General features: G+C 31.8%; 4 protein-coding genes and 1 non-coding gene across 9 annotated transcripts; 4 read left to right on the top strand and 1 right to left on the bottom strand.

Moving 5' to 3' along the window:
* The first annotated feature begins 11 nt into the window (after window positions 1–11).
* Window positions 12–4,888, top strand: LOC101255688 (protein TIC 22, chloroplastic). 3 transcript variants are annotated; one of them, XR_741298.4, is made up of 9 exons: window positions 12–562; window positions 945–1,007; window positions 2,014–2,088; window positions 2,607–2,657; window positions 2,847–2,906; window positions 3,015–3,080; window positions 3,771–3,806; window positions 4,366–4,550; window positions 4,633–4,888. XR_741298.4 is itself a non-coding variant. In XM_010322034.4 (8 exons), the coding sequence occupies exons 1-8, from the start codon at window positions 125–127 to the stop codon at window positions 4,456–4,458; spliced, it is 882 nt and encodes a 293-aa protein (XP_010320336.1). In that variant the 5' UTR covers window positions 12–124; the 3' UTR covers window positions 4,459–4,888. The 3 variants fall into 3 exon arrangements, 1 of the variants encoding a protein (XP_010320336.1); XR_741299.4 differs by having other exon boundaries at window positions 13–562; window positions 4,366–4,560; XM_010322034.4 differs by having other exon boundaries at window positions 4,366–4,888.
* A 1,844-nt stretch (window positions 4,889–6,732) lies between these two features.
* On the top strand, window positions 6,733–11,144 carry LOC101255391 (UDP-glucuronate:xylan alpha-glucuronosyltransferase 2-like). Of its 2 annotated transcripts, none has more exons than XM_004238111.5 (4): window positions 6,733–7,182; window positions 7,766–8,390; window positions 9,601–10,008; window positions 10,436–11,144. In XM_004238111.5, exons 1-4 carry the CDS (start codon window positions 7,012–7,014, stop codon window positions 10,960–10,962), a joined length of 1,731 nt encoding a protein of 576 aa, XP_004238159.2. In that variant the 5' UTR covers window positions 6,733–7,011; the 3' UTR covers window positions 10,963–11,144. The 2 variants fall into 2 exon arrangements, with proteins under 2 accessions (XP_004238159.2, XP_010320335.2); XM_010322033.4 differs by having other exon boundaries at window positions 6,976–7,187.
* On the bottom strand, window positions 8,748–8,820 carry TRNAR-CCU (transfer RNA arginine (anticodon CCU)). The gene has a single exon. It is a non-coding gene; the product is annotated as a tRNA-Arg (tRNA).
* A 3,065-nt stretch (window positions 11,145–14,209) lies between the features above and the next one.
* On the top strand, window positions 14,210–17,319 carry LOC101260637 (UDP-glucuronate:xylan alpha-glucuronosyltransferase 2). The gene is made up of 5 exons (XM_010322032.4): window positions 14,210–14,441; window positions 14,632–14,857; window positions 15,287–15,679; window positions 16,147–16,536; window positions 16,686–17,319. The coding sequence occupies exons 1-5, from the start codon at window positions 14,277–14,279 to the stop codon at window positions 17,204–17,206; spliced, it is 1,695 nt and encodes a 564-aa protein (XP_010320334.3). The 5' UTR covers window positions 14,210–14,276; the 3' UTR covers window positions 17,207–17,319.
* A 2,350-nt stretch (window positions 17,320–19,669) lies between these two features.
* Window positions 19,670–26,045, top strand: LOC101255090 (protein WEAK CHLOROPLAST MOVEMENT UNDER BLUE LIGHT 1-like). 2 transcript variants are annotated; one of them, XM_019213685.3, is made up of 4 exons: window positions 19,692–19,840; window positions 19,968–20,022; window positions 22,240–23,373; window positions 23,778–26,045. In XM_019213685.3, the coding sequence occupies exons 3-4, from the start codon at window positions 22,276–22,278 to the stop codon at window positions 25,644–25,646; spliced, it is 2,967 nt and encodes a 988-aa protein (XP_019069230.2). In that variant the 5' UTR covers window positions 19,692–19,840; window positions 19,968–20,022; window positions 22,240–22,275; the 3' UTR covers window positions 25,647–26,045. The 2 variants fall into 2 exon arrangements, with proteins under 2 accessions (XP_004238158.2, XP_019069230.2); XM_004238110.5 differs by lacking the exon at window positions 19,968–20,022 and having other exon boundaries at window positions 19,670–19,840.
* Window positions 26,046–26,226: the final 181 nt, after the last annotated feature.

The following is a 26,226-nucleotide window of genomic DNA, read 5'->3' as shown; positions in this document are numbered from 1 at the left end:
GATGGGCCTTTAGTAGATGGATTAGTAATAATAATAATTGGACCTAATGTGAACCGAAAGCCCAAACTTGAAATACGAAAGCCTTCTTCTCCGAATCCTCTTCCCCTTTCTCTGTAAACAATCAATGGAGTCCAAACCCTCAAGCGGATTCGGACCCTCCAGTAGTCCTCTACTGTCTCTCTCCACCTTCGTCCACCAGCACTGCTCCCGACTCGGTGCTGAACTCGCTAACCGATTCGACGAAGCGAAACGGCTGAGTTCTAAAATCGCCGCCGATTTTATGCAGCAGCCGCTGCCAGCGGCGATAGGGAGGAGTTGTTCGTTGCCGTTGCATTCTTATCATCTATCTCTTCCGTTCGCTTCGGTGTCGCAGCGTCAAGAGAAGGTCGCTAAAAATACCGGTTTGAGCTCGGATTATGTTGCTAAGACATTAACTGGAACTTCTGTATACACAGTTAGCAATTCTAACAATGAATTCGTGCTCATTTCGGACCCGAATAGTGCGAAGTCAATCGGATTATTGTGCTTCCGTCAAGAGGACGCCGAGGCATTTCTTGCTCAGGTGAACTTCATTTTTTAAAATGAATTTATCGAATTTTTTCTCTATAGAAGAGAGTGAAAGGAGAGATGAACTCCTTTATCAAAGTAGGGTAGCAGGAAGGGGAAAAGATATGTATAAATTAGCCCAAAAGAGAAAACTAAGTTAAAGATGATTGCTTTAAAAGAAATTATTGGGTAATTATCATTGGAACATTGCCTTCAAAGGTCAAATTATTTATTTTTGGGATGTATTGAACCTGAATATAGTGGAATTGATACATAAGATAGCAGATACAGAAGACATAATGTGGACCTTATTAGTTTGCAATTGAGGCGTTGTTATAGAAGTTTTGATATACATGGAAGGCTTGTTTGTGGAGAAATGAACACGTGAAGATTTTCAGGTACGGTTGCGGAAGAAGGAAGTGAGAGGTGGAGCTAAGGTAGTTCCGTTGACACTTGATCAGGTGAATTTTTGTTTCCTTTTGCTAGGAATTTTTCTTTTAAGGATGTATCTGCTTTGGTGATTATTTTCTTCTTTCCTTTTAAAAGTTTGTACATTCATTTGAAAAGAATTGCAAACTTTAGGAGTGACATTAGATTACTCTATGGAGAAGGCCATTTTCTTGTTTTAAGGATTGAACTTTAGCAAAATTTTAGTACCATGAAAGTGTCTGGTAATAGATATGGTATTTGTGATGGACAGTTTTGTCTCTAGTGCTTATCAAGATTGGTTGGTGGAAAGTCAGAAGCTACTGATGATCGACTTGTGTGTATATGTACAATCTATTTCTTTGCATATATTGATAACTTCTTCTTGCAAGAATGGGTATAAACTTTGATGGTTATTGAATCGTCCCTTATTAGTTAAAGAAGTGTTGGATTCAAATACAGCAGAATGGAGATACCGATCCTAACTTGTTTAGATTGACACATAGTTGATTGATTGAATCAAAACAGAGCATGCATGGTATTTAGCATAAGCAATGGAGTCTTTTCAAACGCACCCCTTGAGATAAGGCTCGATTAGATTACCTGACCATCTCAGGTTAAGATTAATTTACTGAGCCATTTTCCTTTACCATTCCTTTTAGTGATTTCTTCTCTTTTACATCATTAAGATAAATTGTATGCATTATTGATACATTTTGTATCTCTTGTTCATCCATAAAAAAGGGGATCCTATCGTGCTCCTTTTGAGCCTCAGACGTCTGATCTGTCCCGTTTAATATATCTTCTTCTGCTATTAAATTAAAAAGAAAAAATTGAAGCTTAACTTAAGAATGAAAGACATTTTTGTCTCTATTTAACAGGTCCAGTGTACATTAAATAATCTACTGCAACTAGTTGCAGTTGTCTGTATGTGCAAGAATTTCTGTTTTTTGCTTTTCCATTTCTTCCTAAAGGTGTTGCCAGGCACTTGTCCCGTATTTTGAATAGTTACACGTCTTTCTTGTTGGTATCACTTTGCAGGTTTACATGTTGAAGGTTGAAGGAATCGCATTTCGTTTTTTGCCAGATCCTGTTCAAATTAAGAATGCAATGGAGGTAGTTACCCATGTTGGTCATCCTTAAGTTTTGTGTCTGGGATCCTTGTAATTTCCACTGAATGTAGTAGAATTGCACAAGGACGCCTGTTCAGTTGTGCAAGTGAAAGTTATACTGTATATGTATATTCATCTACCTGTGATAGTTTTACGTGAAAGTACACTGGCATGTAGCTTTAACTAATGACCAGATTCCAGAGGTGGTAGAATTGCTTGCAACCCATCAATTTTTGAGGTCCACTGACATACCCTTGTTTTTTCTTCTCTTTACTGTTAATTCAAATATTTCCAAAATGGAGGTCTTTTCGAGATTTGAACTTGGGTTACTGACATGCCTGGTATGTAGGCTCTTGCTCACTAGTCTAGTAAATGAAGCATAGATTATTAATGGCTTGACCTCCATTGCCACCCAACTTCTGTCTCCTCCTCCTGGAAATATCTATTTGGCTAAACATAATATTTCAATGCATGCTTATTAAAAAAATCTGTTCATCTCAACATTGTCTTTTCCTGTGACAGTTAAAAGCTTCTGATGTAAAGACTGGATTTGATGGAGTCCCTGTTTTCCAGGTAGCATATAAACTTTTTTGCCAACTGTATGCAAAAAAACTCTAACATTACATGCTCAGCCTGTGTATTTTTTGAATTATGAGCCTTCACTCACTGGAAAGCTTTTGCTAAATATTTTGTATATCAGAGAGTGGACTGCTGAATATGGTTAAACTCCGCTTAATTCTGTAGCTTTTTGTTCTTGTGCAGTCAGATCTCCTAGTTGTGAAAAAGAGAAACAGACGATACTGTCCAATATACTTTCGAAAGGTATGTTGGTTTTTAATATCTTGAACTGGAACTAGTCAGAAGAAACAAAAAATTAGATATAGTTATTATTCGTGATGGTTTTCATTGAATTCCTTTTCGGGTATACAGGAGGATATAGAAAAGGAGTTATCATCAAGGGCATTGAGAGGATCTAGTGTCTCTCAGCACATTATGGTATCATAATCACTTTTATCTTTCTGTTTTCTTTCTGATAGGGCGTGCAAATAGATTAAGAATGGTCAAACATGCTAAGAGGTGAATATATGATGTCTCTGAGAACTTACTTTTAGTAAGTGTTTTGGAGTAAATTTCATTCGCATTGATCTCTCTTTTATCAAGTGTAACATTGTCTGAATGCGTAGAGGATTTAAAAAATTGAATTTACGTGCTACAGGTTTCACTTGGAGAGCCTAACATTGTAAATTTTGCATGTAATGGAGAGGATTAATGGTTGAAAGTTTTTACTTGAAAAATATAGCCGAGTCTCCTTAGTCAATTATCATGTTAATGTAAAATCTCTTACTTCAATTACAAGAAGGAAACAGAGTTAAGAACCCTGAAAGAGGTTTGATGTATGTTAAGGACATTAATGCTTTGCTGTTTAAAATCTTTTGTATGTAAAAAATCACCTTGCCAATCCTCTTACAGTCAGTATCTTTTTTGTAAGTTATCAAAAGAAAAGTGTTTCTTTTCCATTCCAAAGATTCCTATCGGACTATCATAGGGGCTTGCTTGTCCATGAAAATACAAGGTTTACTGGCTTTTCTGTATCCGTCAAGATTTTTTGTCATCTGACCCGTCATTGTAACAAGAGACTATATCGGCTAACGTTAACTTGCTAGTATTCTTTTTCTTTATTTACAGGTAGGGACTTTGGAAGATGTCCTGAAAAAAATGGAGGTAGGTGCTTCCTGCTTGGAAATTTTATATGTGAATTTTAGAAGTTGAATTATACTTTGAATTCTTCGTTTCATGCATCAATAAATCGGTTATCGCACGACACGTTGTAAAGATGAATCAATTACATCTTGGTCCGGAACATGTTGAGGGACTGATACCATGAGTACTCATTTCAGAGGAAGTAACATAATGAGTAAACCATAAGCCAAAGAAATTAATACTTATCTACGAGCTTTTACCCATTACCCTTTTTTCCCGAAGGGATGAGGGAAAATACTAAAAACTTGCACCAGCAGATCACACTGTCAAAAGATGTTTGCCCATCTTTAAATGGTTCGTTACTGGAAAATTGAAAGGAAGAAGTGAGAAATTAAAACACAAAGGCAATGCTGAAATGAAAAATTAAAAGGGATGTAGCTTATCCCCAAATTTGAATTTCAAACGGCGTAGAAAAAGTGATTTCTGAGATAGCATCTAAAAGCTTTTCTATTCTATCCTTTGTTTAAGCAGAGAAATCTCTCGGTTACTACTCTAAACTTCTCTCTGTTTCCGGTGGCAGATAAGTCAGAGAAATTCTGGCTGGGAGGACCTCATCTTTATTCCCCCTGGTAAAAGTCATTCACAGCACATTCAAGATGTTACTAAAGCATAAATTTCTTGCAAGCAGCTCCTGTTTGAAACAAATCAATATAGAGGCAGGTTCATATTCTCCTCTGCACTTGGTCGACCCGAATAATCCAAATAGTTAAGCTCCGTATGCTTTCTACCTCTGACTTGTTTTATCAGTAATTTCTAGAAGCTTTTACTAATTTCTTTATATGTTCAGGTACTGCTGGATTAGCTTTAAGAAGATACATAAATGATCAAGTTCTTGCTTGAATATTTAATGGAGGGAACAACTAACATGTTATATACATTAAAAGTCAATGAGTTGGTAACTAGAGGCACAATTTACTTGGTGTCTGTCATCTGTACATTGCACAAGTTGAATTGTTGATCTATGTTTTGACTCAGAGGTAAATTATCCCAGGATGGTCTCCCATTTTATTTGAGAATGAATGAAACGATAACAAGTTATGATACCCTCAGTTTGCGACGAAAATTAGTAAAGTTGTGTGGTGCTCTTCTGGTACATTATTAACTACATGTTCTTAAATTGTGGTGTGTTGCTTTGTGTCATCCAGTGTTACTGGTCTTGACTTGTGAGTCATGCTCCAGTAGACGATATCGCTGAGCACGCTGATTCGTAACTTGCACCAACTAACTGCTGAAGCTGTTGGTATAAAATAATTAGAAACATAATAAAGGTCACTTCTGGATATATGTAGTGATAATATAATGAACAACCTAAAAAAGACAATTTTTGACTCATCTGCAACAATGTACCTTCCATTAATATGTTGTTAACAAAGTGGTTTTGATCATTTTCTCTCACTAATGTTCATCTCAAATTACTTGTCCTGTTTTGTTCTTACTCTCATTTTTTTTTTATTAGATATGATCTTTCTTCAATAAATATTCAGTACTGAATCGTTTCTATACTCATTTTTGTTGTAAGATATGATCTTTCTTCAATAAATATTCTGTAATTGAAGTGTTTGTAGTTTTCAAGAACAATTATTATTGAAGACAGAATGAAAATTAAAATGATAAATAATTTGAGATAATTATGTTTAGAAATCACGATGGCGGGGAGTAATATTCATGTAAATCATTGAAAGGGTTGACATTGAGTGTACAACAATGATTTTCTACCCTAATATCAACATGGGAATCTATTGTTTTGGTAAAGAGTGGTTATCTCACCTAAAGCCTATTAAAATGATCATTTGTTAAAGATAATCATTGCTGGTTTATTTATTTATTTATTTATTATAATACATTATATTAGTTCTAAAAATGTGTAGAAAATCAAGTATTGGTGCGACCTTGCAATTTTGTAACAGCTAAAAGTGACATTTGTTTGTTCATAAGACATTGACAGCACAACTATACAAGTTGTTGCCCTTAAGTTATTAGCTGCTCTTCCAAATATTTCTAAAAAATATGAATTTTAACGTTTTCTTAATTATTTTGTCTTCACAATTTTATTTTAGTAATTCTTACTCCAAATGGCAAGCACTCTGCTAAGTTGAAAAAGAAATTAACTCATGTCCTCTGATAATTAGAGGTGAATCATGAATTTTAAATTTTATGAGCTTGACTTTATATTTATCTATCGATCTGCTATTTGTTATAATTTTATAAAATTTTATTCATAAATTTATACTTCGCTTTGAAAGTATTAGATTTATATGAACCTGGTATAACAAGGGTGAAAAATTCGGCCTCTGTTGATAATATTACAAAAGAATTAAAACAAAACCATTGTATGTAGAGATTGATCCATAATTTAAGTTTTATGAATTCAACTTTTAAAGTTCTAAGCATTGCGCTTATTATATTATTAAAATTATGAATCCATATTTTACTATTATTGATATTCAAAAAGAACTTTTATATAAAAGAATCATTTTCACATCAAAAATATTAAATTCATAATAAGTATACAACCGCCTATATGTGTAATTTAATTATTTATAATAATAATAATAATATATTATATCTTATTTTTACGTCAATAAACTCACTTTTATGAGTGATCTAGTGTGATAATAACATATTATCAATAAACAAAAGTTAAACTCAACAGCAAAAAAAGCCCATTTGCCCTTCCCTTTGAAGAAAAACGAATTCACTCAACAGCCATTATCAACTTTGTATCTTAACAATAAAGGATGAGTATTTTAGGAAATAAAATAATATAATATTATTTTTTTTCAAAAATAAATAATAACAACACATACATTATAAAACATATGGCAAACAATTTAAATCTCCTTCCCTTTATATATATTGATGTCCAAGCTAAGAAAATGAAATGTTAAAAAGACAAGTAAACAACACTTGGAGCTTTCTTAGTAGTTCTAATTACTTATTCTTTAATCTTTTCATAATTAGGCCTCCTCTCTGTCTCTCTAACAACTATTGCCAAATCCCTCTTAAATATATGTTAATCACTCACTTTTAAATTAATCAACTATCTTACTTGCTCATTAAAAATATTATTAAGGTTGGAGAGAGTGAAAATTTCACATTTTATTATATAGTACAAAGAAAAACTAAGCACTCTCCTTTCTATACACAACATACCAAAAAAAGAAAAATGATTATGAAGTCCCTTCCTTCTAAAGCATTGATCATAAAAATCAACTTAGTTTTTTTGGCTTGTTTCTTGATTGGTTATGCTGCTATTCTTCTAAAGCCATCAACTTATGTTTATCATGAGTATGCAACATCTCTTGTTAGATGTTCATTGAGAGAATGTCATCATAAGGTAAGGTGAGCTTTAATTTTTTGTTTTTTCTTAATTTGTATAGGTGGAAATGTCTAATAATTTTACGCTTCGCTATACTTTGGACCAATTCATATTCTTGGTATTAGCTAATCGTCTTATATTTGCTCGACTTTTTTAATGAATAAAGTATGACTAAGAGCAAATATGAAACGATTTGTTGATGTTGAAGATATGAATGAACTCAAAGCATAACAAAGGGTGAAATTAAGATATTTTAAAGAAAAAGGTGAGTTATTGTTTTTTTAGTAATAAAAAGGTTCAATTTACTTTTTATTATTCGAAATATCTTAATTTAACCCTTCATATTACTTTAGGGTTATTCATGCATTTGTCATTAGCAAATCGTCTTGCATTTACAAGTACGACACGATTTGCTAACAGCAAGGCTATGAATAACCTCTAAAGTATAACGAAGGATAAAATTAATTTATTTCGTAAATATAGACCATTGTCCATTCTTTTTATTCAAAATCAATAAATTTATAACTCTAGATATATTCATCTGTTTGAATTAAAAAAAAAAAAACATGAACTATTTTTTTTCTCTTCTTGTTTTGAGTAGGGAGAAGGAGGGATAAAGATGAAAGCAGTATTAGAAGAAAAAATAGTTATGAATGAAGAGAAAAAGATGGTATTAAAGCGCGAAAAGCCGAGTTTTTTAAATAAAATGGGGAGAGGAATGAAGATAGGAATGGTAAATATGGAAGGTGAAGATGTTAGTGAATGGAAAATCTATGGCCAAATAACAAACATAAAATTCGAGAAAGTCTCGAATTTATTTGAATGGAAAGATATTTTTCCAGAATGGATAGATGAAGAAGAAGAAATGGATGGACCAATGTGTCCTGAAATACCAATGCCAAATTTTAACAACTATAGAGATAATATGGATATGTTAGTTGTTAAATTACCATGTAAATATCCACAAGAAGGATGGGGAAGAGATGTTTATAGGTTGCAAGTGAATCTTGTGGCTGCAAATTTGGCTGTGAAAAGAGGAAATGGAAAGAAAATGAAATTGATTTTTTTGAGCAAGTGTAGACCTATGGTTGAAATGTTTAGATGTGAGGAGTTAAAGAAAAAAGAAGGTGATTGGTGGTATTATGAGTCAAATATGGATAAATTGGCTCAAAAAGTTTCACTGCCTATTGGTTCTTGTATGTTGGCTTTGCCTCTATGGGGAAAAGGTATGTTTACACTTTCAAACTTTTACTAATTGCTATTTTTTTTTCTTCGATGATCGAACTGCTATAACATGTTAAATCACAGTTGTGATCATAAAAAATAACAATGATCATTATTAAGAAGTATTGGAATGTGTTAATTTCGAACATTGTTTACAATGATCGAAATGTGTTAATTCCCAGCATGTTGGATTACATTGATCGTAAAGAAAATGTCATAGTAGGTTGATGTTGTGATCATGCTCAAGTTATATTGGAATGGGATGTGTTAATTCCTAACATGTTAAATTACGTTGATCATTAAAAAAAAATGACACAGTTAGTATGCGAGACGTATCGAAATAATTTTAAAAAATAATACGCGCCAGGTAGGGGTCGAACCTACGACTTTCTGCTTAGGAAACAGACGCTCTATCCACTGAGCTACAGGCGCTGCTACGATAAAAATTAGTAACAAATATTTATACTTATTTTGAATAATAAAAATATTTTTTTGAATTTTTTTCTCTTCACCAAATTATAATAATTTTCTCAAACGTTTTGGTTATCTCATACTTGTAATAATATTCTCAAATATTCTTGGTTAATATTGTCTGGCAACTAACTTGAGACTTTTTAGTTATATATACCTATTAGTGTTACGATTTTTTTTATAATCAAATCATTTTTTCTTTGTTATAGAGATAATTTATTCTATTTTCATGATTACAAATTGCATATTTTAAACTTTTTTACTCTGTAAATATTTTTCAAGTGACATGATAGCGTTAAATATTCTTTTATATTAATGGTGTGTATAACATTTATTGGTGAGAAGTTTGATTTTAAGTGGTTGGTGCCAAAAGGAGGTTGAAATATTCAAATAGTCAGTAAAATGTTTGGTAGATTTTGAGAAATTAAATGTCTACTTGCATATATACAAAATATATTGGCTAAGGCGTGTCATGAAAATTTATACTAATACACAAAAATGATACAAATATTATTTTTTTCTCTTCATAATAAGATAAGTCATGAATGTTCAACTAATCAGAAAACCTGATAAATACAATTTAATTGAACACAAATATTTATTAGTCCACATGCTAAGACCTTTCTATTAATTATTAATTACTTTACTAACCTCCAATATTTTATGTTCATTGTTACCAATGATAAAAATATATGATTCAGATTAAATTTACTGAATATTATAAACATATTTTGATTACAGAAATCAACGAAGTGTATGATATATCGAAAATAGAAAGAAGCACAAAGGTACCAACGCGAGAAGCTTATGCCACGGTTCTTCATTCATCAGAAACATATGTTTGTGGTGCAATAACATTAGCTCAGAGTCTTCTTCGAACTGGAACCAAACGGGACCTTATTCTTCTTCTGGATAACAGTATTTCTGAATCTAAACGCGACGCGCTTATAAAAGCAGGGTGGAAGCTCCGGTTCATAAAGAGGATAAGAAACCCTAGAGCTGAGAAAAATACGTATAACGAGTATAATTACAGCAAGTTCAGGTTGTGGCAGCTTACGGATTATGATAAAATCATTTTCATTGATGCTGATATCATCGTTCTTCGTAACATTGACCTCCTTTTCCATTTTCCTCAGATGACCGCTACAGGTAATATCAGTTATTTCAATTTATACGTCTTACTTTCTTTGTTTTACTAGCCTTTTTTTTTTATATAAGAAAACGGGTGTGGATTCATGGTTGGGCCGGAGACAATCAACGTAACATGTTACTTATAGAATTTGTTATCTCTATTTCCACTATCAAAGTCATTTTTTAAAAAAAAAAAATCAAAATTTGACCTACTAAATATAGAAAAATTGAAAAACTTTCTGAAAAATATTTTCTCCATATATATATACAAAATAAACACGTTTAATGATTTAAACACTCTTTATATAAATATTATGGCATGGTATAAAATCACAAGTTTTTAGACCATATATACGATTCTTAAAATTCGTATACAATCGAATTAAAACACTAAAAATGAAAAAATAGAGTTTGAATATTTAAATTTTGAATCTGTCATCTGCAGGTAACGATGCATCAATCTTCAATTCCGGAATAATGGTGATCGAGCCATCAAATTGCACCTTCAAAATGTTCATGAAACGTACAAAAGAGATCATTTCATATAATGGAGGTGACCAAGGTTTCCTTAATGAGGTATTTGTATGGTGGCATAGGTTGCCTAGAAGAGTTAATTTCTTAAAGAATTTTTGGTCAAATAATTCGAATGAGGTCAGCGTTAAGAATCAATTATTCGCGGCAGATCCTCCAAAAGTATACTCCATACATTATCTCGGGTTAAAACCTTGGGTGTGTTACAGAGACTACGATTGTAATTGGGACATAGGTGATCAACGTGTTTATGCTAGCGATATCGCGCACGAGACATGGTGGAAATTACATGACTCAATGGATGAGAGTTTACAAAAATTTTGTGGATTGACAGAGCAAAGGAAAATTGAATTAGAATGGAATAGAAAATTGGCTGGAAAAATTGGATTTGAAGATGAACATTGGAGGATGAATGTTACTGATCCTAGAAAATTTTCTTGAATTTTTTTAAAATTTTTTTTTATCATCAATGTTTTTTTTTTTTTAATCATTTAATATGTATGCTACTATATTTAGTAGTACTTTTGCACAGAGTACTTATGAACATGGCCTTCATGCACTATTTATTCATGTGTATATAGAGGATGCTTGTTCATTTTTGGAACATGAAAATTGTTTAGCTATTCTACCTCTTTTTTTTTTAATTGTCGTCGTTCTAAGAACATTTTATCATATGTTTATTTGTTCAATATTCTGAAACAAGTCCTATTTCGAGTATCTAAATGATAATTATATTATGAACAAGTTTAAGAGGATGCCAAGTTTTATGCCTAATATATAATACTAACCTTTAAAGACTGATCACATCATTTTTAGTAATTTTCTATTATTAATATATGATAAGAGCCAACCGATTCATTATTTTCGGACGCAAGGATTAAAAAATGGTGATGCATAAAGGGTTGAGCATATACGTTTCACTCGAAAACAAGAAATGAAGCTATTAAGTTAAGGTGCTGCTTTAATTCCCTTCAATATTTTAAGAATATTCTAAATTCATTTAACTCTTCAATTTGTCTATTTAATGTATGATTTTTAAATATTAAATTTTTTATTCAATTAAATGTCGTCATATAAAATGAAATTTATAGTATTTAAAATAATTAAGTTCGTAGGACTATTAAAATGCTATAAGGAAGACTACAAATTAAATTAAGCCTAATTAGTCAACTATAGTACTTAACGATTACAATAAACAAATCAAATAATTATTTAAATTATGTAAGATAGACTAAGTTTTTTTTTTTTTTTTACTTTAAAGAAAAACATGAATAATTGGTAGACCATGGATTTTTGTATTAATTTAATGATCACTAAGTATAACCAACGCAGTGATTGGTATACTTCAAAGTTCAACAAACAAATTTATAGTTGTTTTTTATATACGGATAAATTTTTATACGACAGTCTTCTTTATAATAATATTATACTATTTATAATAAATTTTGCGATAGCATTTTAAGAAAATAAATTTACATAATAATATTGTTAATACAAAGATTTAATTATATAATTATTTTTAATGTGTGGAAGAATTGTTGAGTGGAAGAAAAGGTAAAATTGCTAAATGATTAATTGTGGTGAAGGCCAAGAATTAGCATGTGATAATGATAGATCAGTTGAAAAAAAACAAAAAGAGTATTAGTTGAGCAAACTAATTTTTAGGTGTACCTAACAGCTGCAAAATAATTGTTGTAATACATATTATAATTGAGGTAATTAACACAATATATTTTTATTTTTTATGAGCAAATATTAACAAAAACTTTATAAGAAGCTTCCAAGAGTGCAAATTTGAAATTTATTGTCGGCTATATATTTAAATTCATAAAAAGAGAACCTTTTGCATGTTCAATATTTTGGGTATAATTTTTTAATGTTGAATCCATAAACATTATAAACATTCTTGAAAATTTTATTTGTCACTACTTTTACCCACTTAATAGTAGGCTCATATAACCGATCTCCATTTAATGATAAAAATCGAAATTTAAAGGTTGATTTTTGAATTAAAATTATTATTTTTTATTTTCAATAGAAGAATAGAATATATATGACTATGTGAGTTATTTGTATAACAAAATGGATATATATGAATCACTTTTATAAAGAGAGAGATATCGACATAGTATGATAAAATTATGAGATATATCAGATCCTTTACAATTATATTTTAATAAAATCAACTTTAGATATTGATTTTTTTTATTTTTTATTTTTAAAAAGAAATGATAGCAAAAAACAATCTCGGGAGATTTTTTATTCGAAAATGATTCAAAAACATGTGTTTTTAAATGATCTGATAAAATAATAAATTGCCTCTTTTTTTAATTATTAAAAAAGATTTCAACTTCTTTTATTAAAAGAAGTAGCCAATGGGCCAATTCCGAAATCAGAACTTTAACAAGTGCAATGGGCCAAAAGAACCCACTTGACCCAACTACGTCCTAATGTAGCCCTACGAGATTATGAGTAGTCATAAATTTTGATTTTGGATTTTGGTTTCATTAATTTCATTTTATATAATAATTTTTAGGATAAATGACAGAAATTCCACCTTTAAGTTCTATTATTACAATTATCCCCTATTAATTTTACAAATTCTCAAAATCCCTTATTTTCACACATCAAATTAATGTATCGGCGCATCAAATTAATGTATCTCGCGCATCAAATTAATGTATCTCACGCATCAAATTAATGTATCATATATAAAATGTACATCAAATTAGTGTATCATGTATAAAATGTAATGTATCTTACTTAACAATTAATGTATCTTGCGCATCAGATTAGTGTATCAACGCTTACATTATTATATCATTTGAGGGATTTTTGTCATTATAAACTTATTAGGAACAAATGGTAATTTTGCATTAAAAGTATGTGATTTCTGTTATTTGCCCTAATTTTTATTCTAACATAAGAACATAACAAGGTTGAATATCAATATTCAGTAATATTATTTAAATACTTGAACTATAATTTATTCTAATAGAATATTCAATAAAATATAATTTATTCTAATAGAATATTCAATAAAATATTTCTTATTATATATTTTATGATGTATACGAATACTCAATCAGAATAAATTATTATTTGAATATCTTGATAAAATTTACCTGAGTCGATATATTCTTAATTTAAATAATATTGGTGCACGCTGTACAACATGGATCACAGCTTCAATGTCGGATCTGTCATAGGCTTACGAGCTCAGCACGTGACATTTATAATTTAAAAAATATTATTCACTCCGTTTATTTTTATTTGTTATGTTGTGTTTTTCGAATTAATTTTTAAAATTAAATTAGATTATATAAATTTGATATTTTAAATAAAAAAATTTTAATAGTCAAAAATTATATTACAAGTACTATAAATTGTAATTTTTTAAATATCAATATAATAAAAAATATATTATAAAATATACTCTAGAAAAAAGAAAAGAATTAAAAGTGAACCGAGATAATATAATACCATTTTTTTAAAAAAAAATAATTTAATAATATTTTATAAAATACAACTAATAAAACCACTCAACGTTTACGGCAAACAATAATTAAAGCTCCCTACCCTTATTTGGTGACAGCAAATCCCTATTAAACATAAATTAATCACCTACATTAATTATTCATGTCTCCACTCACTAAAATTATTATTATTTAAATATAAATACATTCTTTACACTTATCAAAAGAATTTTAATTTCACTAGCTAGCATTTTGGTTTGTGGAAAATTAAAGTTGATTATGAAGTCCTTGCCCTCAAAGGCTTTGATTATTAAAATCAACTTAGTTTTCTTGGTTTGTTTCTTAATTGCTTATGCTGCCCTTCTTCACTGGCAATTATCTTCTCTTTATCATGAATATTCAAAATCTACTATTAGATGCACATCATGTGAATGTCATCACAAGGTAAGTCCGATCAGATTTACTATTTATTTTTTCTAATCATATCATGTTACACATGAATTATATCTATATTATGCATATGATGATTATTATTAATTTAATCAATTGGATGACTAGCTATTTAACGATTTTATGATAGTAAAACAAGTAAAGAACCTAGTTTGATTTTTATTTTTTTTTTTGTATTGAGTAGGTGGAAGAAGAACCAATTTTTATGAATGGAACAAATGCAATATTGAAGAAAATGGTGAAACACAAGAAGCCAAGTTTTGTGAAAGAAATAATGGGGAGAGGAATGAAGATAGGAATGGTAAATATGGAAGATGAAGATGTTAGTGAATGGAGAATCCATGGACAAATAATTAAAGTACAATTCAAGAAGGTCTCAGAGTTATTGGAATGGGATGATTTGTTTCCAGGTAAAGTACGTAACAGATTAACAGATCGAGTCAAATTTAAACAGGTCAAATCAATAAACAAACATTCGATAACGGGTCATACTTCAACCTACCCAATATGACCTAACCTCTCTTCCTCTTCTCTTTTGTTTTTTGGTTAAAAAAAAGAAAGTGAAAACTAATTTACTCTCTTAAATTATAAGCTTAATTAATTTTTTTTAAAAATACACAAAAAATTTTATCTCTAATTTTGTTTTTGAACGACGTTGCATCTTGACTTGTTGAATTACACTATTTGACCCAATAATATAATAGTCTATTTCAATTTCAATCTATTGAGTCGAGTCAAGTCAAAGTCAACGAATTAGTCTCAAACCCCACTCTTTCAAACTTGAACATGTTCGACGAGTTACTAAAAAGATGAATTGATTTTACCGCTTTTATTTCCAGGACAGATAGATGAAGAATTAGAAGAGATGGATAGAAGACAAACATGTCCAGAGATACCAATGCCACATTTCTATGGTTATAATAACATGGACATCATAGTAGTGAAATTACCTTGCAATTATCCACAAGAAGGATGGAAAAGGGATGTTTTTAGGTTACAAGTACATCTTGTGGCTGCAAATTTGGCTGTGAATAGAAAAAAGGGTAAAAATGGGAAGATGAAATTGATTTTCTTGAGTAAATGTATGCCAATGATGGAGATATTCAGATGTAATGAATTAAAGAAAAGGGAAGGAGATTGGTGGTATTATGAGCCAAATATGGCTAAATTGGCTCAAAAAGTTTCACTTCCAATTGGTTCTTGCAAGTTGGCTTTGACCCTAAGGGAAAAAGGTATGTTATGTATAGTACTTTCAAGTTATATAAGTTATTTGTTTACTTATCGTTCTTATTAAAAATAAATGTTTGTTAATATTTGTCATTTCACAAAATTAATATATTAATGACATTTTTTTTCTATTTACCCTTTGAATTATTATTAGTTTTGAAAGTATATATTTAATCAACATAAAAAAAATTAAGTAGTTTATTTTCATCTTTATAATAACACTAAATAAGGGTACAATGATGCACTTAATTTTCTTAAGAGGCCTGAAACTTAAAATGTTGACAACTAAATAGGAACGGAGAGAATATCATGCAAACTTTCATGTCTTCTATCTTCTTATTTTGCTTGTTTGATTCGATTTTATTATGAAATAGCTTCACATCGAACTACAAAATAAAGGAAATCAAAAAAGATTGAAAACACAACCAAATGTTTGACAATCAATAACATTTACTCTGAAAAATCATTTCAGGAATGAAAAAGGCGTATGACATTTCTAACGTACAAAGCAGAGAAGCCTACGCCACGGTTCTTCATTCCTCAGGAAAATATGTTTGTGGTGCAATAACACTAGCTCAGAGTCTTCTTCGAACTGGAACCAGAAGGGACCTTGTTCTTCTTCTAGATGACACTATCCCTCAACCCAAACGCGACGCGCTCGTAAAAGCAGGGTGGAAACTTCGATTGATACAGAGGATAAGAAATCCTAGAGCTGATAAAAACTCTTACAATAAGTACAATTACAGCAAATTCAGGTTATGGCAACTTATTGATTATGAAAAAGTTGTCTTTATTGATGCAGACATCATTGTTCTACGTAACATTGACATTCTTTTCAAATTTCCTCAATTGTCAGCCACAGGTAATTTAGTTTACTAGCATTCTGGATATATTTTACGCGTCTTAATTTGACTTATTAGAAGAGTTATGAATTTTACAATTTGAAAGGGGTGTTACTAAATTTGCATATATACTAATTTTGATATTTGTATGCTCTAATATTATTTTCAGGTAATGATGGATCAATATTCAATTCAGGAGTAATGGTGATAGAGCCATCAAATTGCACATTCAATATGTTAATGCAACATACAAAAGACATCATTTCATATAATGGAGGTGACCAAGGTTTTCTAAATGAAATATTTGTATGGTGGCATAGGTTACCAAGACGAGTTAACTTTTTTAAGAATTTCGAAAATTTAAATGAGGTCAGTGCTAAGAACCGACTATTTGAAGCAGATCCTTCGCAACTCTATGCAGTACATTATCTCGGGTTAAAGCCTTGGTTGTGTTACAGAGACTATGATTGTAATTGGGATGTTAGTTATTTACGTGTTTATGCTAGCGATATCGCACATAGGACATGGTGGAAAATTCATGATACTATGGATGAGAATTTGCAAAAATTTTGTGGATTGTCAAAGCAGAGGAAAATTGAATTATATTTTAGTAGAAAAGAGGCAGAAGAAATGGGATTAAAAGATGAACATTGGAGGATTAATGTTACTGATCCTAGAAGATTAACTTAACTTTTTTATTAGGTTCTTTAACTATAGTATAGTCCAATTTTTTTTATTATGTTATTTTTTTCCTTCAAATATTGTGACCCATAATATATACTAGTAATTTTGCACAGAGAAAATTATGGGCATGACCTTATTGATATAATTTTTCAATTCATAAATTTTCAACTTAATTTTTCAAATGGTCATTCAATTTACGATTTTTGTAGTCAAATGAATAAATTAATACTTATCGCTTAAAAACATCACCAAAATTTATAGTCATAAAAAAATATTAAATTTATAAAAGATAACTTTAAATTATTTTTTGAGAAAATGTACAAGTACCCCCTCAATCTATATCCGAAATTTCAGAGACACATTTATACTATACAAAGGTCCTATTACCGCCTAAACTTATTTTATAAGTAATTTTTTACCCCTTTTCGGTCTACGTGACACTAGCTTGATAAAAAAAGTCAACCAGCGTTGGGCCCACAAGATAGTGTCACGTAGGCCGAAAAGGAGTAGAAAATGATTAACAAATAAGTTCAGGGATATAATAGGACCTTAGTATAGTATAAGTGTGTCTCTGAGATTCCGAGCATAGGTTGAGAGGTACTTATGCATCATCCCTTATTTTTCTTATAAATTTTTATCAAGTAAATTTTATTTTATCGAATAAATTATAACAATAAATATTATCAGGTAGTTTGTTATTGGTATCGAGATATAAAAGCACTAAATGCTTCAAAACTTAGAAAGATTTTGCAATTATATGGTTTAACCTCATAATTTCTGGACCTACTTTGCTTCAATAAAAGAAAGAGGGATTAAATGTTCAAGTGAAGCAAATTTTCCATCTTTGAGTAAAGTATTTAATTTATCTTTAAATAGGATTAATTATTAATTTAGTTATTCAGCTACAATGTTTATCTAATTATATATTTAGTGAGGCTATATTTAAAAAATTTAAAGATCTTCAAAATCCTATCCAACCTTTCATAAATGAGTAATTAATGACTACTCAAGTTGGAGTAATAAGGGAGGAGTAATATTTTGAGAAAATGAATGTCTTTTTGGTTTATTAAAATGATAAATAAATAGTTTGAGCCTTAATTTTAGGAAAGTAGTAAATAAATAATTTTATATTAAGTTTATAAATTATATATTTGGGGATAAGTATTTTAAATTTACTTAATACTTAATTAATATGAGAGAAGAATGGAAGCTAAGATTAGAACTTAGAAGATTAGTTGAGAGATTCTTCTACTTCACATATTTCCATTAATGGTCCAATAAAAACTTAAATCACAATGTCTCTTACATAATATTATATTATTTTTTCCGTTTTTTTTTTTAATATTTGTCAATATTTAACTATTTATATTAATCTTTCAGCAATAATATTACTATTTATTAAATATTTTTATTCAACTAAATATTATTATTAAAAAAATTCCATTTCTAAGAAAGAGTGAATTACCTCCATAAAAATTTATAACCCATGATCAAAAGAAAGAAAACATTATCAAATAAAAAAATTTGTCTAATTTAGTAGTAATTTCACGTTTCATCATTAGTCGGTGCCATGCTTCATACACCGTCCTCTGTTCTCATTTATTTAATTGGGTAATTATTATTTTAATGTTTAGTAATGTATCATATTATATTTTATATTTAATAAATATAATATTTAAACAAATAGTATTGTCCTTCGTTGTTATATAATTTTATTTATTAATTTTAAACGATAAATCTATACTAAAATAATATATGAGAAAGAGTTGTCTATAAAATGACAGAATAAAGAATAAAATAAAACTTATTAAATAATAAGCAAATAAAAAATAACTAAAGATAATGATATGATCACACCAAATCAATTATCAGATAAAATAAAATTTCTCATTATTATCTAATAACAAATTTAAACAAGTGAAGCTAATCTCATAGAGATCAAAGGCTATTCATGTCAATTAACTAGATCGTCACAGATGAACCCATATAATTTAAGATTAAACAGATTCGATCAGTCATATTTTTAAAAACATGAATTAATATTCTCAAAAAATTTAAACAAAATCTTTATTTTTTATTTTGCAACTCTAAACTTTAAAAAAGAATAACAGTAACACTATAAAATATATTAATATCATCTATTAGGTCATAATCTCAAATCAAAACAAAAATATCCTATTATATTTAAACTAACCATAAAATTTAATAGAACTGATAACAACCATTCAATTTTTTTTCTACATCTTATTACTTAAAATGGTGAAAATACCAAAACTAGAAGAAATAATTTTGAGGGGGGAATTCTCAATATTCTAATTTTAGAGAAAATATTTTATTTCCCTTTTAGAAAAAAAGAAAAAAAAAAGACAAAACAAGAGGGATTGGCTCCACCCACGTGTAACAGTAACCTCCTCTTCTCATTTTTTCTATTTTTTTCTATTTTCTTCTTTTTTCTTTTATAAGGAACAGTTCATTTCTTTTTTTCCTTTTTGTTTTTCAGTGTATTTTGTGACCCTATAATTTTTTTGTGTATCTTTTTGTTTATTTCTCTTTTTTTTTTTTCGGAGAGAGTATCCACAGGAAGATACATTCAAGAAAAGAGAAAAAAAAATTTATCATCATTAACTCTGGTGAAATTTGGTAATGTTTCTCTCCTTCTATTCTTTTTTTTTCCTTGTTATGAAATGGTGTTTAATTTGCTATTTTCATGAGTTAAATCTTTTAATTTGTCATTAAGATATGTTTATGTTTGGTATTTTAATCATAGGTATTTGTTATTTGGGATAAAGGAGCAATCTTTGGATACCCCAAAAGGATTAGATGTAAATGAAGCCTAATTTGAGATTCTCTAGTTTGGTTTTTAATCAAGAATTTTGTTTAGTTATAAATTTGTGTGTTTTTTTTGTTTGGTGTAATGGATTTGGGAGATTTATGTTCATGGGCATATATTGATGTATTGACAGCTTGATATTTCTGTTTGGGGATTCTTTATTTTTGTTTTTTGAAGGTATGAAGCTTGCAAGTTGTCATTTTTGTCCCAATAAAAGTTGGATTTTTCTATAAAGGTTAAGTGAATTTGAAGCTATTGTAAGGTTAATCGAAGATATTGCAGATTCTATGATTGATGGACAAGTCTAAATCTTATAGCATAGTTCTTATCCTAACACAATACATATGTTGTAAACAATTGTTTTCATGAACCTGATATCTAAATATCAAATTTTGTCAAAAAAGAAGAAGATTTCTGACTTTCAACTGATAATATGTGGTAGAATCTACAGATGGAATCAATAAGATTTTGGTTCAGGGTTCAACTATCACTCGTTGGAATGTCCATTCTTGTATAGTTCGATATCATTTCTACATCCAAATTGTTGAACTGTTGTATTGCCTAATCCGCATGGTGGCAACTTGTTTCCTTCTCAAAGCCTATTTTACCACTTCTGGATCCATGTGCCAAATTGATGTCAGTTTCACTAACAAAAAATGTTAAATTCTGCACTGTTGTTTTATTTTATTGTTGCGTAGTTTTTGATTCTTCGATGTGTGTCTTTATTTGTTACTCTATTTGCTGTATAGGTTGCTATTTGTTTCCATGTTTCCTTGCAACCCTACTTTGAAAAACATCTCGTCATCCGAGGGTCTGTTGGGAGAAAGGTAGGGGTAAGCTCTGTGTACATCTCACCTTCTCCAGACCCACTCATGGGATTACACTGTTTTTTTTTTGTTGTTCTGCGTTGTTTTTAGAGCTCAAGATGTTATTCAGAAAGGCTAGCTTTTGTTCGAAGATTATAGACACATTAATACACATTATAAGTGCATTTTGATTATCCAATAGCTTCTTTTATTTTAATGATTAGTCATCTGTTGGCTGCAGTACGTCTTTGTTTCAGTTTCAAACGTGACACAATTTCATGCATTTTCTGAACTCTTAGTTGGAGGATAAAGCTTTCTTAGGATTTCTTCACATAGAGATGGAAATGTTCAAGCTGCTTTCATATTTTTATTAGTTAGACCTATTTTCTTGCTATCAGTGTCATTAAATTGTGATTGCTTCGTCACTTAAAGCAACAAAGCTATGTGAATAGAATGATTCTTGTATCATTGGTGAAGTGATGCACTTTAGACTATTAGATGCGAAATGATCGAACAAGAAGTGTCAATACTTCAAATATGAAAACAGGAGGAGGAAAATAATAGGGCCTTACTAGTTCTTACCTTCTCAAAGTAATATAATAATAATAGGGCCTTATTTATTTGTTTGTTTATTTTGGTCGGGAGTCTGATTGGGGAGTGGGACTGGAGGTAATAGTAGGGTTGATATTTCTTTTAAATGCTTGCACATGCAGTTATTTATAGAAAATGTTAGATCTTCAATAAACTATAACTGAAGTCAAACCAAACCTGCCACCCTCAGAAAGGAAAAAAAAGAGGACAAAGAAACTTTGTAGTTTATAAACTTGCATCAGCAAGCATGTGCTGGACGCCAAGTTACATGTGATTTTAGCTGGGTAAAGATTGCACTTGCTTGTGAGACCTCTTGCCTAAAATCCATTTATCAGTCCATAATACTCCCTCGTAATACTCCCTCTGCTTGAAAGTGAATATGTCCTTTGACTTGACACACTTTCGTTTAAGAATATTTGACTTATAATTTCTTATTGAGTTAGAACTGTTGTATTCACTATCTAAAAGGAGTCCACATGCGGGTAAAAGTTATTCTTTGTCATCCAATCTGCGAAGGTAGAGTAGATCTTAATCTTTTGATGAGGCATACTGCCATAAATCTCTTCAAAATCTTTTGGTAATTGTTTTTACCATATTCAATTGAGAAAATGGTCACATTTACGACGGATGTTATAGAACAGGGGTGATCTAGTATTGTTCATGAAATGGTTTCTCAGGTCTTCGGCTCACATCCTAAATAAACCATTTGACATTTTTTCAACTACATTCACCTCCTATGCATATATTCCCCGTCTGTTAAATTATGGCTGGTCTACATCTCCTAACTTATTGTGTGATTGTTTGATTTCTAGGTCCCGACTTTATTCAATTTATTTCTTAATTAAGAAATGGGAGATGCTAAAGATATGAAGGAAAATGCTCCTCCAGAATCGTCCCACGAACCTAAGGTTTCCTCTCCAAATGATGATCAATCACATAGTGCAGCTCAAACCAGCCAACATACTAGTGAAAAAGAGATCTCCAAAATTCAGGAGACAGCTGTGGATGCTTCAGAACATTTAAAAGAGGCTTCTCATAGTTTACTGCAGGAAAGTCAGACTCCTGCAGGAGGAAATTTAATTTCGTCTGCTCCCTTAAAATCTGATGGAATGAGTACCATTTCTAAAACAGGAATTTCTCAAATGGCTTCTGGTACACCTATGGTTGAGCCGGAAGCCTCACCTCAATTAGCACATGATGTAAAAACAGACCTTTCTGCACATACTATTGCAACAGCTCTCTCAGAATCCAATTCATCATCCACATTGGATGCAAAACCAAGTGAAATCTTGGAGCCAGCATTGGACATGGGTGCTAATGTTAAGGTTCAGAACCAGCCAAATGATTCCTCTGAAGGACCAACAGCCCAGAAAGATGCTTCATCAGCATTAACCGGGAATTCAGACACATCGACCCTAAAAGAGGAAAATATAAAGGAATCTTCTGGATATGTTCAATCTAATTATTCAGAAGAAGCGAAGGTATCTTCTGAACAAGTTCAATCTAACCATTCAGAAGTAGCAAAGGAATCTTCTGCACATGTTCAGTCTAACCATTCAGAAGTAGCAAAGGAATCTTCTGAACATGTTCAATCTCATCATTCAGAGGTAGAACCAAATAATGCCTCACTGCTTCATCAGCCAGATGATTCTAGTAGTAGTACCCATATCGATACGGATGACTCTTCTCCTATATCCACTCAAGTGATGAAGAAACCAGAAAATAACCATCATATACGGACACCAGATTACATTGGTCGCCTTGCCAAGTCTTCCACATTCTCAGCAAGGGCCTCAACACGCACTGCTAGCCCAAAGCATCCTGAAAAATCTGACATAAACAAAGGCCATATCGATACAGCAGCGCCAATTGAATCTGTGAAGCAGGCAGTTTCCAAGTTTGGAGGGATCGTTGACTGGAAGGCTCATCGTGTACAGACTGTGGAGGTAATATACACTTTTTGATCTTTTTGTTTTTCTGATAGACAATTTTCCTGTCAGAGTTGTATCTGCAAAAAACATTAGTTTAGTTGAATAGCCAGTAGCTGTTTCAATTTTGAAGTGTGCACTTGCATCTATGACTCTACTTGAGGATAGCCTGTTTAAAAGGGTCCTCTACCTCCAACTATGAAGTTGTGGGTTCAAGTCATTATTACCAAGAGACCAAAGGTGGTAACAGCCAATAGGCTTTATTGTCATGGGTAGGGGAGTTTGGGGGTGTTGTTCACCATATCAAAATGAAAAGGAAACAAATCTTATGGACATGTACACTGTTTCTTTTAGGTCTAAATCCCACAATTTAATGTTCTAGTCCCTGACTATTATAAATCACTTTCTCCTGACAAATGCAGAGGCGGCAACTTGTTGAACAAGAACTAGCAAAAGTGCAGGAGGAGATCCCATTTTATAAAAAACAGTCTCAGGCTGCTGAAGATGCAAAAGTGTCTGTCTTAAAGGAATTAGATGGCACTAAGAGACTTATAGAAGAATTGAAGCTGAACCTGGAGAGAGCACAAAAAGAAGAGCAACAAGCAAAACAGGATTCAGAACTTGCCAAGCTTCGGGTGGAGGAGATGGAGCAGGGGATTGGCAATGATCTTAGTATTGCAGCGAAAGCACAGCTTGAAGTTGCTAGGGCCAGGCATGCAGCTGCAGTTGCTGAGCTAAAAACTGTAAAATCTGAGTTAGAAGATCTTCGAAAAGATTATGCCTTGTTGGTGTCTGATAAAGATGGTGCGGTGAAAAAAGCAGAGGAAGCAGTCTCTGCATCAAAAGAAGTTGAGAAGACATTGGAGACTTTAACTATAGAGCTAATCACGGCAAAGGAATCTTTGGAGGTTGCTCATGCTGCACATTTGGAGGCTGAGGAACACAGAATTGGAGCAGCTATGGCAGGAGAGCAAGATGCTTTAAACTGGGAGAAAGAACTGAAGCAAGCAGAAGAGGAGCTTGTCAGACTAAACCAGCAAATTCTGTCTGCCAAGGATCTTAGAGGAAAACTAGATACTGCTTCAGCCTTGCTACTGGATCTCAAAACTGAGTTGGCTGCTTACATGGAATCAAAGTTGAAGCAGGAAACTGATGAAGGAAACCTCAATGGCGAACAGTCAGATCCAGATAAAAGAACTCACGATGAGATACAATCAGTAGTGGCCACAGCTAAGAGGGAACTAGAAGAAGTGAAACTCAACATCGAGAAGGCTACAACTGAAGTAAATTTCTTGAAGGTGGCAGCAACTTCATTAAAAGCAGAATTGGAAAAAGAAAAGTCAGAACTAGCTGCGCTCCAACAGAGAGAAGGAATGGCATCGGTTGCTGCTGCATCTCTTGAAGCTGAGTTGAGCAGGACACAGTCAGAGATTGTTCTTGCACAGAAGAAGGAAAAAGAAGCAAGGGAGAAGATGGTAGAGCTTCCCAAGCAACTCCAAGAGGCATCCCAAGAGGCTGATCGTGCAAAATCACTAGCTCAAATGGCGAGGGATGATCTGAATAAGGCAAAGGAAGAAGCTGAGGAAGCAAAGGCTGGAGCAAGTACTGTGGAAAGTAGACTACTTGCAGTTAAGAAGGAGATAGAGGCTGCGAAAGCTGCAGAGAAGTTGGCGCTAGCAGCTATCGCTGCTCTTGAGGAGAGTGAATCGGCTCAAGAAACCAAAGATGAGGAAACCCCACCTGGAGTGACTCTATCTTTGGAGGAGTATTATGAGCTCAGCAAGCAGGCGCATGAGGCAGAGGAGCAAGCCAACAAGAAGGTGGCTGAAGCTCATACCCAAATAGATGTAGCCAAGGAGTCAGAGCTGAGAAGCCTAAACAGGCTGGAGGAGGTTAATCGTGAGATAGCTGAAAGAAAGGAAGCTCTAGGAGTTGCATTACAAAAGGCTGAGAAAGCCAAGGAAGGGAAGTTGTCTGTAGAGCAAGAGCTGAGGAAATGGAGAGAGGAGCAGGAGCAGAGACGGAAAGCTAGTGTATCCATTCCACCTACAACAGGAAGTCCAAAAAAGAGCGATGAGGAGAACAATGAGTCAAATACCTCTGAAAGTGTACCGGAGGCTACTGCATCTTATGACAGCACAAGTCCGAAAGCCCAACTGCAAGCAAGCAGCACTGAAGCTGAGTCATCCCCAGATGTGAAGGTTCCAAAGAAAAAGAAGAGGTCCTTCTTCCCAAGGATCTTCATGTTTCTAGGCAGAAGGAAAGCAGCACAGGCCAAGTCTGCTCAATGATTGCTGCATGCACAACATCTCGTCATTTTTAAAAACTTGTCTCTCCAGATCTTTGGCTGTTTGTCTCGTTTGTTAAAACAGAAGGTTAATCTTTCCCGATAATGTACATACAGAGCATTCTTTCACATGTACAAATATTAAATTAATTCTCAGTCACTCATAGATAGCATTATAGGATGGGTATAAGCTTTCTGTAGGTCTGGCTACTAGTTTCATGTCATTTCTGCTGCTTCAAATGTCCAATCCTTCTAGTTTTGCCAACAGGAGTTGATAAATTCGGCTTAATCGTCATTTCTGGCTTCCTATTTCATTTTTGCCTGGTTTTGTAAAGAACAATGACACTGAGGTGAGTGCTTCGTTATTTGGTAGGCATTCAATTATAGAATTTTTTTTCTTTAATTCAATCTGCATAGTATTGCCTGCTGGTATCGATTTCCCCTAGTTTATGTCATCAGTCTTGATTGTGATATATTTTGTTTCATCGTCCTACGAGGTTATGAAAATGAAAACTTCCAAAAAACTGAGACCAACTGGTCATGAGGCAAAGTTCATTATGTAAATAATATCCAAATGTTGCTCC

Source organism: Solanum lycopersicum, chromosome 4 (assembly GCF_036512215.1).
Source record: "Solanum lycopersicum chromosome 4, SLM_r2.1".
Lineage (NCBI taxonomy): Eukaryota > Viridiplantae > Streptophyta > Magnoliopsida > Solanales > Solanaceae > Solanum > Solanum lycopersicum.
Note: the sequence above shows the minus strand (reverse complement) of the source record. Positions and strands in the feature narration are given on the sequence as shown.